At 43.7% G+C, this 15,824-nt stretch overlaps 1 protein-coding gene across 1 annotated transcript in view; it reads left to right on the top strand.

Annotated features, from left to right (window-relative positions):
• Positions 1 to 15,824, top strand: part of DCC (DCC netrin 1 receptor) — a 590,042-nt gene that overhangs the window by 413,665 nt on the left and 160,553 nt on the right. The window contains exon 9 of the mRNA XM_009274745.1: positions 3,670 to 3,824. Coding sequence (XP_009273020.1) covers positions 3,670 to 3,824 — 155 coding nt within the window. The remainder of the gene's footprint in view (positions 1 to 3,669; positions 3,825 to 15,824) is intronic.

Genomic DNA, 15,824 nt, shown 5'->3' with positions numbered 1-15,824 from the left:
CAGCATTTGTGTCTGGCTGTTGCCCACGTTTACCTGCAAACTGATTTAGAGCAGCGATTTTTTGTTCTGAGCATTTGCAAAATGAGCCACATTCGATATTTCAATCCACAGGCAGGTTCAAGTTTTGATCCGATTTTGATGTTCGGATTTGCTCTCAGCCTCACTGTTTGCTCCCTCTTCTCGTCTGTCTCTGCTGGTTTGCTTCTCAATGAGCAAGCATTGATTCGCACAGGCATTTGGTATTTATGCGGTAGCGTGTTAGTCACCGCAAAGAAAGAGACGTTTATTTTTGCCGATTTGCTCTTGATCTATCTCTAAACCAAAAAATAACTCCTCAGATGTAATCTCAAGACATATTTAATTACCTGTGCATAGTTTTAAATGAATTCTGTCTTCCCGGTGAGAATTTATGTCACTATTTTAAAAATTTAATTTACAATAAAAAATTCACTGTATTTATTTATAAATAATGAGAAATATTTGCACAGTAATACATTTCTGTTTAGCATTTTAGATGAGACACAGAGCCCAAAAATACCATTCAGTTTTTGATTGCAACCTTTGAAATGTCAAGTTGCTTAAATGATGGGTCCTGATTTCTAGCTATCCTTCTTTTTTAACTGGCTGTTAGCAAACATTTTTCCCAATAAATGAAATTAAATGCTCTGATCTTAAAAGAAATAAAAAAAGAAGAAGAAAATGGCCCTGGAAACCAGCAGTATTACAGCTGAATGCAAAACCCTTTGACGAAGGACGCTTTTGCAAGATTGGGACCAGTTCTATTTTTAGTCAAACATTCACTAGACCTTGTTTTCAGTAACAAATTAATAAACGCATAGATAGCCGCAACAAGCTAATAGATCTCCGAGTTTAGCTTCCTGCATGTTGCAGACTGAAGAAATGAGTCAAGGGACCACTTAGTTGAAACAAAAACTTATATTTGATTAAAGCCTGTCTTCAGAATTCAGCTGAAGTTCTAAAGTATCATTCCCAGATGATCTATTTACATTAGTTTTGAGGTTTGCTTATTATAATCAAGGACTTTATGTTATTTTGTGGGAGAATGATAATGGGAGATAAAAAAAGAACTCGAGGTAGTAAAAGTCCGTCCATTTTAAAATTAATAGTATTCATTTCACAGCAAGGAGCATTAACATGACTTGTCTTACTTGAAGTAACTAATTAGGTGTTTGAAACATTATAAAAGCATTTGTTACACACCTAAGAGATATATGGGAATTGTAATTATCTTTTTTTACGTGCTGATGCCATAATGTAACATGATCTTTAGTCACTGGAAATTACATGTCGAAGCCTCCATTTTACAAGAAAGTGGATGACTCTAGTCAAGGTCTTTTATTTTTAGACTGTAATTTATGGCCAAGATGGGTTTGGGGGGAAAAAAACCCAACCCAAATGTAAAGGTGCCTGATTCAAGGATGTTTGGTGCTTTTTAGATTATCCCTGCGTTGCTGTAGCATCTGTAGCGCATTAACCCCTTGCCGGTAAGCAGGAGCGCCCGATGGACTTTTGCACGCGGGTGACGCTCGTCTCGCCTAACTTCAGCCTGAGCGCGTGCCAGCGGGGCAGGTCACTGGAGCTCAAGGGAGAAAGACCCTTTTTGTTTTCTCTCTTACTGCTGGGGGTTCCTGCACCTTAAAGGGTTTGTGAGAATATCGTAGCCGTTCAGTGTTACCGGCCATCTGACCCCCCGGCAGTACCGCTGCTTTCAGAGTCGATTAGTTGGTTACAAATCTGTTGGAGCCATTTTCAATGCAGCTGGGTTCCTACTTACACCGCTTGCAAATAGACACCAGAGGTAAGAGGCAAGAGAATAAATTAGCCGAGTTGGTCAAGCACAGCTCAGCTCGCACAGGTAGAAAGGGCAAAGGCTTTGCCTGCCAGTGTCCTCGTCGGGGAGCAGCAGCCGTCCACAGCTCTGCTTTCGCGTTACCAAGCACAACAGAAAACCTTTCTGCCGGCATTAAACTCCCATTGTCTCTGCTAAGGGACGATCTGACCATTTATCCCCAGGGAACATTCACCCAAGCTTTGTTCAGTCAGTCCTCGGAGGGCTGGAGCACGGTGGAGCCTGGTGCTCGGAGGACAGGACCGTTCTTTGGTCTGAGAAATTTCATTTTGAGGCAACGTTTCCCAAAGGAACAATAATCTCCGTTCTCTGAATTGCTGCTATATGCTTATTGCAGCCCAGAGAACTGCAGCAGCGCTACGTGAAGTTTGACAATTAGTTGATTCGGTCTTAAATGATTTTTTTTTTTCTGCAGCATGAAATCTACCTTCTTGTTGTTGCTTTTCAGAGGGCTTCTAGTAAAGGAGAGGAGCGACTCACACCACCCGTAATAAATCAGTTACAAAAGCAATTTTACCTACTTCTGTTTGCAGATTGTCCATGAAATGACTGTGATTTCATCCAATTTAAACCCTGCTTTACTGTTTAGGGATTGTGTTTTTCCCGGGTAATCCCACGTTAATAACTCTAGGTTTGTATCTTTCTCACCAGTCGTTTTCTCTCACTGAGCGGCGCAAAGCCGCAGCTAGGCAGAGCTTTGCCTGACCCAAGGCAGAGAAGCCAGTGCCGGGGTGCAGATACTCCTTTAGCTCTGGGTGCTTATGGTGCCAGGAAAACCCACGTGGCTCTTGCCCCGATGGGAGGACGATGTCCTGTGCGTCTCCCTGGGCAGGGGCTGCCACCTCCCAGTGTCTGGGCTGTACCTTTCCTCTGGAGACCACCACGGGCCAGTTACCCCAGGGCTCGCCACTGGGAGCAGCTGATGGAGGAGCATCAATTGCATTTTTTGCCGTGGCTCAGTGATAGCAAACTGCTGGCCAAGCTGGGCAGAAACAGAAACCTGGCTGATGCAGGCAGTGTTTCTTGAAACAAATTTGGTGCCGGACACCAGGCAGGCTCGCTGTTGCTGCTCGGGGGGAGGAGAAGAACCTGCTGCCCCCGTGCACCAGTTTCCCAGCAGCTGATGGCCAAGCTTGCATACATGGGATGGTGTCTGACCATCTTTCTGCGTTAGGAGAAAGCTGCCCCTGAACTGCCTGGGTGCTCGTTTTGCCAAAGGGGAGCATAGTGCAGACTCCGCAAACGGGTTTTCATTTTTCACCTCTGAAATGGTGAGTGGGAGCTCCGTCTTAGAAACAATTCTGCGTGGTCCCTTTGCCTGTGAAACAGCGGGGTGGGGGTGGTTTTGCAGGTACAGCTGTAGCAGGAGCACTGAGAAGGGCTCGATTTGCAGAGCAATCCAAACCCAGTTTTCATTAGCTGGATGTTTACAGTCCAATATGCATCTCACTTCCTATATCAGAGATGTGTTCCTTTACTGAATAGCTATTTCTTTCCATCAATTTTCCGTTTTTATTATATTAAGAAAGGCAAAGAACCAATATACTATATACCTTATGAAGTGTTAAGATACGAGTCGTCTTTGTAGTGCTTGCAGCATTCCCAGTGGGTCCCATTACTTGAATTAGGCTTTTTAAAGTAAAAATAAAAAAAAAACCTGCAGATAAACAAGCCTCAAACTGAAGTTTGATAAGTAATCATACCTTGCAGACTACCAGCTGTATAAATAAGTGACTCTTTAAGATCCAAATGCATTGTACAATTTTTTTGTTGTTGTTGTGGTTTTTTTTTTATTTTAGGGAACGGGCAGTCAACACATCTCAGTCTGGGACGCTTCAACTTACCGTGGGCAACCTGAAGCCGGAGGAGACCTACACCTTCCGAGTGGTGGCATACAACGAGTGGGGACCTGGAGAGAGCTCACAGCCCATCAAGGTCGCCACGCAGCCGGAGCGTGAGTGTGCGCAGGAACAGGGTCTTGGCGAGGGTGGCAGCAACGGCTGTAGCCTTGAACTGCAGCTCTGCGGTTCTCATAGTGCGTTGGTTTAAGGTTTTCATATAGCTCCTCTTAGAAAACACGGCCCAGTCCTTATGCGTGGTAAATAAAACCTTTCCTCAATTTGTAATATTTCTTGCAGTTCTTGCAGAGCATCTAGCTGCTCAACAGCAGCGTGTTGCTAGTTTGTGTCATGATTTTGATGATCACACATCCCATTTTCTATTATGTGACAGCGTAAGTGATAGCAAAAGCTGTGCTATGGTACATAAGGAGTTGGTTTTCGCTAGGAAACATGATAAACTTACTGAAAGATGCAAAAACTTTCCACTGGAGTAAATGTTTTGGCTCATTGGTGTTTAAAAGCAAATATTTTTTATTAGTTAACATTTAACTCTAAGTGTGTTTTATAAATCTTTGGAGTAGGTGGAAGCTTTCAGTAGACACTTTTCTCTTTCTGTACGTTTCATGTGCTTGTAAGTATTTCCACATGTCTGGTCTCCAGAAAGAAGAGAAATTTCTTCCAGTTGAGTTTGTCCTATTGCAGTTTTTCTCTCTTGGAAAGTCCAAGAAGGGCTGTTGCAGAGAGGATTGAAACATCATTTGAGCCCTTCCACGGCAAAATTAGTTATTCAGAAGAATTGGCCGTAAAAATGGGAGTGGTATCTAGCTCTTAGATATCACCTAAGATGGGTGCTGTGCTTCATACTGATGGGCACTGGTCTGCTTTGGCGAATCGAAGGGGTGAAGGGTGGGATGCTCAGGTGCTTTTATGCTCCTTCAGCAAGCCCCTGCCAGAATACGCTCACCCTCTGTAGTAAGGGGAGAAATCTAACGCTGAACAGAAGCGCAGGAACTGTTTTACATTGTCACACATTGCCATGTGCAGAAGTTTAACTGAAAGGCAGTATTTGTCTGAAAACCGCTCGTTGTGTGAAGACAACAGCTGTGCTGGAAACCTCTGAAATGTGTTCTCTTGCTCCATTGCCGCAGGTGACTTGTTGCTGGGAGCAGGTAGAGGAGGTGGGAATGGCTCTCCACAGGGGGGGTGGAGGAGAAGAGGAGCTTGGATGGAAATCCTGTGATAAGGCGAGCCTCCGGAGGTGGCTTTAGGTGGCTTTTGAACTGTGCGGTTCCTTTTACAGCTAAGCTGAGCCCCGGGAAAGGTGTCTGTTAGGGGCAGTCAGAGCACGTGCGACATCCCCTAACCAGGCAAGGGATGTTGTGAACAAGGGGAGAAAGGACCTTTCAACTTACATTATTCTGTGATTTTGTGTCTATAGCTTTGTTTATCACGAAACACGAATTTTACTCCCTGCCATCACTTCCCAAACCCCCGAGAGCAGTGACGTTAGTGAAATATCACCCGAGACGTGGCGCTTTCTGTTGTTCTGCATGGCCTTGCGTTTTAGATACGTCTTCAGCTCCTGCTCTGAGACTGCTCTGACACTTACGGCATTTATTTGCAGTTACGCAACTGCCATGTGCGAACATAAGCAAGGTTGTATCCCGGCCCTTTTTGGGGAAAAAAATCTTGAACGTCAGTTTATGAATCTGGGTGTTTTGAAAGTAAAGTATTAAGTAACTAACCGTCAGCATCATTTATCTGTTAGTAATTTATCTCTGCTTAGACACACGCACAAATGCATCTATACACATTTCTGTATATGTTTGAATTTTTAAAATATGTAATATATATATATTTACAGAAGTAAAATAACATTTTGGTCGGAAAAATGCCTTCCCCCTTGCAAAGCCCCAGTGAAAAGCAGGCACCGCTACCCCCTGCTGTTACCGTCTGAAGCTGCCACGGCGTGGTTACCGGCTCTGTTAAATGCACAGTGTAGACATTTGGAATATCTTTCCTACTTAATAACTTCAAGATTTCTCTGAAGTGTCCCGTTTGAGCGTGGAGAAGGTACTGCTTTCCATTTTTTTTCACTTTTTACTGTTGACCAAATGATCTTATTTTGAAACAAGTCTCTCTGGTCCTGGGAGGCAGTCAGCCTCTATTTGGCTGTCTTTTAGAACTTGCTGTAACTACTGTACAGTAAATTACAAGGCTGCACATAAATTGAATTTCCACATTATTTGAGAATATCAGAAGTATTATGCAATCTGGCATTGTTAAAGAAGAAAACGCTGATGAAAAAGGACATCTGAAATTCATGTCTGTCAGTGCCTGTTTCTAAAAGTGCATACATTTGCTCAGTAATCAGTTTAAAAGATCAACAGAACAAGTTCTAGCTTTTTGAAATAATCATCCAGAATATATGGGCTGGATTTATATGAAGGTTTTTGTCCCCAGAATAATACCCCCCCTTCTTTTTTTTTTTTTTTTTTTTTTTTTTAGTAAACTACAACCCCTTTTTCTCTGCCTTTATGGTATATAATTTCACTACGGCATTATCAGTCTGGATTTAAATCCCTGCCTGCTTAAGCCATGTCTAATCTTTTCATACCACATGTGGAGACTTTGTGAGTTATTATTTTGGCTCACCAAGATGCTGTTAAAGCAGCTTGGTAGTAGAGAATAAAGAAACGCATCTATTCTCGCAAGGAGGATTGACATTGTCCGTCCGAGCTTTGAAAGCAGTTCCCTGCTGTGGGACCAGCTCACTTCTTTTCACAGCCCTTACGAATTAAAACCAGTTTCCTAATAAATCTCTGTCTCCGTGAGGTGTGTGTTAGTTGGTGAAAGAGAAGATGAATAGGAAGGCATGTTGGTGTGCCCCAAAGAAACTTGACGGCATCACTCCAGCCTCATAAAGTCGCCTCTTATTATCTCCCTTCCAGTGAAATCAATTTAGTGTGCACTGACATCTCAACTTCTACCCGCGCATCTTTAAGGGCTTTATAAGGAATAATTAATTACTGTATCCTTCTGAGGTAGGGAAGTATTATTATACCTACTTAAGAGAAGCCCAGCTGTGTACCCATATGTCTCCCCCCTCCTGTGCTATGCTGCGAGCAGCAAATCTCTGACCCCCCGTGGTTGCCCCCGAGGTGGGGAGCAGCTGGGAGGAGCTGTGCTCCCCACCCCAATGTCCTGAAAACGGAAATTCTGAAACAGAAATATAGAGATTTGGGGTGGATTGATGTAGTGAGTGGGGCATTTTGCAGCAGCTAGAGGGTGATCTTACTTGCAGAGATGACTTGGGTGACTTTGGTCACGAAGATCCACACCTGCCTAGATTCTTTTGTAATTGCTTTCAATTCCCATTAGGGGCTGGTGCATCTAACCTCAGAAATCGGGCCCTTTGTCATTTCAGAATTTCATTTTTTTCTGATAATGGTGGAGAAGCATTTATTATTTATTTATTTTTTATCACTGACTGGCTGCACCTGAATTTTCTTGCTAAGACAACCGGCAGCAAAAACTACCATCAATACTGCATTAAAGCAATTGCACCAGAAGCTATTAAAGTTTTTGGGTTTGGTGGTGGCTTTTTTTTGCTACAAGTGTTTTCAGTGGAGACAATATTCTTTGAAGTTATTGCACAGGAAATGTTAAAAAGACCTAGACAAAATTTCAACTGCAATCTCTTGCATTTCTTATACAGATGTCAAAACCGCATAGAAAATTAAAAGGCCATTAAAATTAATGCAGTGAAATTTCACATGAAAAAGCAAGGGAAGGCAGGGATGTCTTTAAAGCCCACATAGATGACAATTTTATCAAGCAGTAATCAGTTGCATATATGTTGATCTGCGCAAATTAAGTTTGCAGAATAAACACGTGCTGGAGTAATTGAATTTTCTGAAGTCTCCTAGCAAACCCGTCCACTTTAGACACCAGTGCAGAGACGGTGCCAGATATTTTACCTCTCGGGGCTGGCCAGGGTCCCCAGGCAAGGCCGGTCCCTGCCGCTGTCAGATGCTGAATATTTCAGAGGGCACTGGTGGCGCTTCCTTTGCTTCTGTTGTGGTGTAACCCAGCAGGCAGCTAAACACCAGGCAGGCGTTTGCTCACTCCCCCGCAGTGGGATGGGGGAGAGAATCGGAAAAAAGGTAAAACTCGTGGGTTGAGATAAAGATAATTTAATAGGACAGAAAAGGAAGGGAAAATAATGATAATAATGATAAAAGAATATACAAAACAAGCGATGCACAATGCAGTTGCTCACCACCCGCTGATCAATGCCCAGCCAGTTCCTGAGCAGCGGCAATGCTGCCCCCGCTCCCCCAGCCAGCTCCCCCCAGTTTTTGTTCAGCATGACGTCCCATGGTATGGAATATCCCTTTGGCCAGTTGGGGTCAGCTGTCCTGGCTGTGCCCCCTCCCAGCTTCTTGTGCACCTCCAGCCTGGTCGCTGGCGGGGCAGTGTGAGAAGCTGAAAAGTCCTTGACTTAGTGTAAGCCCTGCTCAGCAACAACTAAAACATCAGTGTCTTATCAACATTACTGTCATTCTAAATCCAAAACACAGCACTATACCAGATACTAGGAAGAAAATTAACTCTATCCCAGCCAAAACCAGGACAGCTTCCTACTCAGCTATTTTGGGTACCAGTTTCAGTCACAGTGATGATAACATTGTTGCTATAAATGATCTCATGATAGTCAGGGTCTTGCTGAAAGGAGAGCCCTGGGATGAGTTTGGGCAGGCACTGCAGATTATCTATAAAACCTCCCACCAAGGTGGGCTTGATCAGGTTTTTGGGAACAGGGAGATGAGAAGCACCTTTCTCCAGCGCAAAATGGCCATGGATCTGGGCGGAGAAAAAGCTGAGCTTGTGTTTAAGAAGTTGGGAGGAAGAAGTTGGGAGGGCTGGAGGCAAGGCTCTGTGGCTTTGGGCAGATCATTGAAGCTTCTTGGTTTCTCTATCCCTGGGACATAAGTGAGCAATGTTGGCAAAAGCTTGGACCAGATGATCTTCCAACGTCCCTCTCAACCTGGGTTATTTGTTGAGTCTATGACTTTCCCTCTCTCCTTCTTCATGCCCAGGTACAGGTCTATCCGTGCTGCTTAAACAATATTCTTTGTGGCAGGGATTTCCCTTTCCATCATGTACTGATGTAACAAAAAAGTAGTAATTTTTACAAGGCCTGCAGGTAGTCCCATCTAACGAGGGAGCCATGGGCTCCATCAGGAGCCTTCTCTACTGCAGCCCATCCCGCGTCGGCTGTCATGGCAATGAAGTGAGGACATGGCGCTCCTGCTCTCCGTCCATCAGTTTGCAACAACATTACATACATTATTTTAAAGGAAAAAAAGTCTCTGTCTGAGTCTGCACCCTCACCCTGCCAAATTTTGTGCGTACAAAAAGATCCCTGGAATAACGAATGGCCACTTTGGTTTTGGACAGTGTCCGTTTTGCAAGGTGCATGGGTATTTATATATTTATATATTTTTTTCATATATTTATCAATATATGAAAGAGCTGGGGCAGGCAGAAACATAAGCATCTCTGGTGTAGTGCCTTGGAAGTGAATTTTTCTTGTCGTTTGATGAAAGGGTGAAGCAGTACTGAAAAATGTGTTCTGTGGAGTCATTAATATCCTCCTCATTTGTGTGTATTCTTCAATAATGGCTCAGTAAAATACACCCTGGGGTAACTTTATGCTATTCTTACATGGTTCTTTAATTTTATGAGTAATTTATGTGTAGCATTGGCGGGGGGGAGGTTTTAAATTGCTTTAAATTTTAATTAAACATATCTTCCTTTCTAAAAGTTGGGCAGACCTAAAGGAAAAGATGGTGACGTCTGTTTTTCTGTCTGCCCTTGATTCCTGCTTTTGGCTTCCCATCCACTCTTTTTTCCTGGGCTTTTAATTTTTTTTGTCTTTTCCTTGAGAGAGAAGAGTTGCTTCAGTCTCAACTCTTGGAAGGTGCTTCGCTTTGCAGAAGGTTGCTGCAGGAGCAGGATGAGGTCTCGCTCTAGCCTGGTCATGAGGACACCGGTGGTGTCCCCAGCGCAGGTCCGCGTAATGCGTCTGCCCTGGCCCTGGTGTCCTTAGTGCTCTCTTGTGCAATGGAAAATACAAATTCAGATCCCCTGGACGCATCTGTGGTATGAATTTTGTCTTTTGTTTCCTGTGGTTTTGTTTTTACACCAGGTTTAATTTCAAATAAAGTAGAAGTTTATTTCATTTTGTGGGGAATCTGAGACATTTTCCCCATGGCAAGCGATCTGCCCGCTCCCGTTCCCAGCTCCCGCACTCCCCGTCCACCTCTGCCGCGTCGGGGCTGGGTCTGTACGTGCCGCGAGGGCGGTCAGGCCAGCTTTTGCTTTTTAGGTATGTTTAAACTTGAGTCAGGGCTGGGTAATAGAGACTGTTAGCATTGATAATTGAGATTAAAGATCATCTCGTGCTGTTTTATTCTTCAGGCTCTGGCTAGCTTTAGTGCCATGGCCTTTTTTTTCTCTTTTCTTTTTTTCTTTCTATTTCTCATTGAATTTCTAGTTTCTCTTGTGGAACAGAATGCAGTACCTTAAGCCAGATTCAGCGACTCCATCTGCACTTACCCACTGAATATGTGGTTCCCTGGGCATCATGGGGAGGCTGATTAAGACTTTTCTAAAGGCCGTTTACAACAAGGAGGGATTAAATAAGAGAAAAATGAAAGTTTATGTTGTGCTGCTTCCTAGAGACTTTGGAAAAAAGTCGCAAAGGAGAGGAAAATATTCTGCACATCTTTCTTGAAGCTTAGATTGATTCTCACCTCTCGTTTAAGCAGCAAAAAAAAGTGACCAGGTGAGCGTGTGGTCAGTTCTTCCAGTATTTCTGTAGACCCCACCATGATCAGATTCTTAAAGATATGTACTCGGTTGAAAAATTTCCATCTTCCTGAGACGTCTTCATTTCTGAGTGTGTTTCCACCCTGCATCTTGCCACAGTGGTGCTGCCCCGTTGCCGTCTTGCCCCAGCTCTCCCTCTCCTGCACCGATGTGCCGCTGAAGCTGTAAAAGGACCTGATGAAATACTTATTTAATTCTGACCGGTCGATAGTGCTAACTCCAGAGGCTCTATGGAGCTGACGTTTCCAGCTGGCGTGTGCAACGACACTGAGCAAGGTGTTTCATTCCTCTACATCGTCATCCCTTTGTTTCTAAAACGGGCACAGCGGTGAAGACATGCTGGAATCTTAATCCTTTGAAGACGTCCTGCAAGCCCTTCTTTTCTGTGAGTTGGGAGGGCGGATTCGGCTTATTAATAGTGGGAGAATTTGTTACCACCTTGGTAGGCTAAGAGTTAAAGTGAAAAACGAATCAAACCCAGAAAGTAAAATTGTTCGTTTTCAAATTGTCTTGGGTTCAATTGAAAGAACCACGAATTGCTTGCTGCTCATCATTCATCTTAATTAACTGAAATAATGCAGTCAAAATCTTTCCTTTTGGGGGTTTTGTTTGGTTGATTTTTTTTTTTCTGACCAGCTCTTCTGCCTCCTTTGAGAAGTGTCAGTCTCATTAGAAAGTTGCATTGCTCTATGAAATATTGTAATTAAGAATGAATTCCAATGACACTGCATCCCTTTTATGAGACCTTCTTAAGTCTTGGCGTCCTCAGTTGCACAGAGGAAGAAACCCAGTAGATGAGGAATACATTTTATATCAGGGGTGTTCACTGAGTCCTTGCTGCTGCAGTCGCGAGTAGGTATCTCCGTGGCTTCATGCTTGGGGCAGAATTGCTGGTACATTCAACGCAAGGCAAATCAGTGCCAGTCTCAAGCATTGTTTTCCTTCTAATTACTGAGGTTGTCGCTGTACCAGAAAGACTTTCTCGTCTGAGACACGTACCCATCTTTTCATATCTGCTGGAAAAGAAAATGTAAAAAAACCCTTTTGCTTTGGTAAGGTTTGAAAATACCTCTGACCCTCATCATTCCTGAGAGGTTTCGAGATGTTCTTCCAAAGGTCCCTGAAAATCCCAGCATCAGCTACCGCATCCTTGGTGAGAGTTATAACAGAAGCAGTAAAAGCAGTTGTGTTTTATTTCCTCGTGCTCCAGAGGAGTCGGCCTGAGTGAGATTCTGAGAACGATCCGGCCCTGTTTCCCACTGTAAACCCTCTGCTCGGCCATAGCCCTTGCTCTCGGTGCGATCTTGCTGCCTCCATCCCGGAGCTGCACCGCGACAAGCAGGGGCTTGGGGCAGAATTGCTGGGACATTCAACGCAAGGCAAATCAGTGCCAGTCTCAAGCATTGTTTTCCTTCTAATTACTGAGGTTGTCGCTGTACCAGAAAGACTTTCTCGTCTGAGACACGTACACATCTTTTCATATCTGCTGGAAAAGAAAATGTAAAAAAACCCTTTTGCTTGTAAGGTTTGAAAATACCTCTGACCCTCATCATTCCTGAGAGGTTTCGAGATGTTCTTCCAAAGGTCCCTGAAAATCCCAGCATCAGCTACCGCATCCTTGGTGAGAGTTATAACAGAAGCAGTAAAAGCAGTTGTGTTTTATTTCCTCGTGCTCCAGAGGAGTCGGCCTGAGTGAGATTCTGAGAACGATCCGGCCCTGTTTCCCACTGTAAACCCTCTGCTCGGCCATAGCCCTCGCTCTCGGTGCGATCTTGCTGCCTCCATCCCGGAGCTGCACCGCGACAAGCAGGGGAAACCTCCTCCTCCTCCCATCTGCTGAGCCTCGGCCAGTCTGACAGACATCCCTGCTGCACATCCCGCTGCGGAGAGCCACCTTTTCTCTGGGGAGGGATCTTACAGGTATTTCCCAGGGATTTTAAATAGCGTTAAATTAAATATTTTTTCCTATTGTTTTTAACAGATCTTCTCTCCTCACAATAGTCTCTGCCCATTTTTCATGAACTTAAAATTTACTTGTGAAAGAATAGTGACAGTATTTTTTATTAGAAACATTTCTCTCTGTGCCTACTTCTTTTTCAAAACTATTTTGTGTTTTTCATCAGACTCTTTAAATACAGGTTGAGGATAGCAAGAGTTAGGGCAAGGACCAGTGGTTTGGGGTTCACATGCAATTATGCTGGAGGCTCTCTTGTATTTTGAAGTACAGCAAAAAGTATTCTTGATTACTTTCCTTTTTTTTGCTTTAATGAAACAATATATTTCATTCTGTCGTCCAGTATGTAAAACTTGTGAAAAGCTTACACCAAAATAGGTGCGAGTAATTTAAAAATTATTTAGAAAAGAAATATTTTGGTTTGAAAATGTCATTACTGGATGTTTCAGCGTTATGGAATCTTTTTGCTTCATTTTTCTTGTTAAGCAAAAATTGTCACTATTTTTTCCAAATGTTTTGATGTGTGAAGACCGCTTTCAGCGTTATGGAATTACTTTGCTTCATTTTTCTTGTTAAGCAAAAATTGTCACTATTTTTTCCAAATGTTTTGATGTCTGTGAAGACCGTGTTTACCAGAAATCATCTGCTTCAGTGAAAATATTCTAAATGCTTTAAATGAGAAGAGGGATTTTCCATTTCTGAGGTTTGTCTATGCCGCACGCTCCTGCCTTTTAGTGGTTCATGGAGGTGGTTGATATGAAGAATTCAGTGCTTGTCACCTAGTCATTGCTTTTTATAAATAATAAGCTTCACTGGCTCAAAGTACATTGTAATTCTGCTCCAGGTTTGCTGAGATGCCAAGGCACCATTATGCCAAGTAAAATACTTTGCTTTGACTGACTTGCCGAGAAGGAGCAGAAAATTAAAGCCACTTTTATCTGAAAAAAGAAAAATGCAGAACAGATGAGCATATCTTAATCAACTATGCAAATCAAGGCACTGCACCATTTGCATGAAATCTCCATATTTATAGGTCCCTGATGCAAACAGTAATGCAGAGGCACAGTGGCCCTGCCTGGATCCCCCTCAACCAGGAGCGGTGTAGGACAGACGGACCACCCTTGGCACCCCTCGCCAAGGCAGGATTTACCCTGCCTGCAGAGAAGATGGCGGTTCGGGGGTGTGGGTAAGCACTGAGAGGCGGTTGACAGCGATGAAGATGTCACCTTACCGGTATGAAGTATGTTGCAGTTGGAAGCCCGTTTGCACGAGGGTCCGTTTACTTCGTCCTTATGTCCCTCAAGGGAGCGTTTTGATGCCGCAGCCCTCGGGCAGCGTGGCCGTCCTTTCCACTCGGTGCTGGTGAGACACAGGGCAGCGTGTCACCAGCCAGATCGGGCAGTTAGCTTTGGCACTGTCTGACCTTTCTCTGCACGAGAGCACTGGTGTGTCACTTTGCTGACATTCATCCCAGAATCTCTGCTGAGCTGCAGACCACTGGGATGTATTTGTCTCCCTACAGCTTTCTTAAAACAATGGCGATGGGGGCACCGGTAATGGGCTGGAAATGAAATAAACTCACCGAGCCTGCTTTGGGCACCGGGAAGAGACCTGCTCAGTGCCTCCAGCTGATCCAATGCCACCAAATTTTACTGAATGGTGGTACAAAGCTCTTCTCAAACCTTTTGATCAGAAACAAAGCAATCTCTATGGAGAGGCAGGTTTTATTTGTAGGACAGCTGTGTCTAGAGACCTAAATTATGATCGAGGCCAATTGTGCTATGATTTCTACAAATTTAACGGAGGGACTAGACCTGAGATAGAAGACAGACTCTTGAATCTCTGCAGTTGAGCAAGGGATGCACTCCAGCCTACTATTCCTGGGAAGTGCCAAATCATTTAAACAATTCAGGCAGGTCCATTGGCCCCTTCCATATCGGTTGTCTCTGTGGGATATCCGAGCCCATCACTTTGTCACAGAGGTGTTTGATTAACCATCCCGCTCAGGTCCCATCAGGGACCTGACTGCTGCCATCACCAGTCCTGCCTTACCAGGGGTTAGGAGGGTATGAGGTGCTCAGCTGCAACTGCTCTGGTCCTCTGCAGGAGCAGTAGCACGGCACCATGAGGAGGAGAAGGTCAAAGAAAAGATGTCCTATAAAATGGGCTGCTGCCGAGCATTTCTAAAATAGCTTTGGACGTAGGAATTGAAATTCTGTCTCAGTTCCATTTGACATGCATTCATCTTTGTTTTATCTGGGCCTTTCTTCCTACCCCAGAAACCTTACAATATAAATAGGTAAGATAAAGAATGGGTAGGAGATACATTATTATGCCATTTTATGGGAAGGAAATTGAAGCATAAAAGCATTAAATTATTTATCCCAACTCCCTCTGGAAGTCTGAGCCAGAGCCAGGATTGCTGTAACCTATCTTTCTGTGCACTGTTTCTCAAAATAAAAGGTTGAATTTCTGTCCCTATTGAAGTCAATAGGAGTTGCTTTTTAGTTCTGCGGATGCTACATTTCACATAAGTGCATAGCAGGGCCTCCAGCCGTTGTAAATGCTCTTCCATTCAGAAAGGTTTCCCTTCCATTTTTTAGACCTCAAACAAATGCAGGGCGTGTTTGGACACCCAGAAGCAGATGGATTTTGTAACAAAAGCTTGTTTTCGAAATGAATTTGTCTCACTGACTGCAGACTATTTCTTCGTTGATGACATTATTTTGGTGTTCATGTTTGCACCCCATCTTTGCTTTCAAATAGCTTATTGACATTAGTGAAATCTTAACAAATTTTGATACACAGAGACATTTTCTCCCCAGTGCAAACTGTTACAGTAGACTGCTTCTTCCTCCATCCACAGTCTTGTGGCTTTCCTGCCACAAATACAGCCCATCAGCATCTTGTAATAATAATAATAATAGGAAAACATTTAAAATATTGTTCCCTTTCTGAGTTTAGTAGCAGGTTGGTTACAGCGGTTCAATTCCTAGAACTGTGCACTGTGCTATAGGCTGAAATGTTTGAAAGTCAGGCAAAATAAGTATGGGAGTGGAAATGCTGGGTACTGAAGATACTTTCAAAAGTTTCTTTATTAATTAAGAGCCTGTATAGGTGTTGAGTTGCTTCTGCTGCCACTGTTTTACCCATTTCTGGCCAAGGATTTATTTGGCAAGAATAGAATAGACTAGACTATTTCAGTTGGAAGGGGCCTACAACGATCGTCTAGCCCAACTGCCTGACCACTTCAGGGCTGACC

This window comes from Aptenodytes forsteri, unplaced genomic scaffold (genome assembly GCF_000699145.1).
Source record: "Aptenodytes forsteri isolate BGI_AS27 unplaced genomic scaffold, ASM69914v1 Scaffold112, whole genome shotgun sequence".
NCBI classification, from domain to species: Eukaryota; Metazoa; Chordata; class Aves; order Sphenisciformes; family Spheniscidae; genus Aptenodytes; species Aptenodytes forsteri.
The sequence above is the reverse complement of the archived record's forward strand: the minus strand, read 5'-3'. Positions and strand labels throughout refer to the sequence as shown.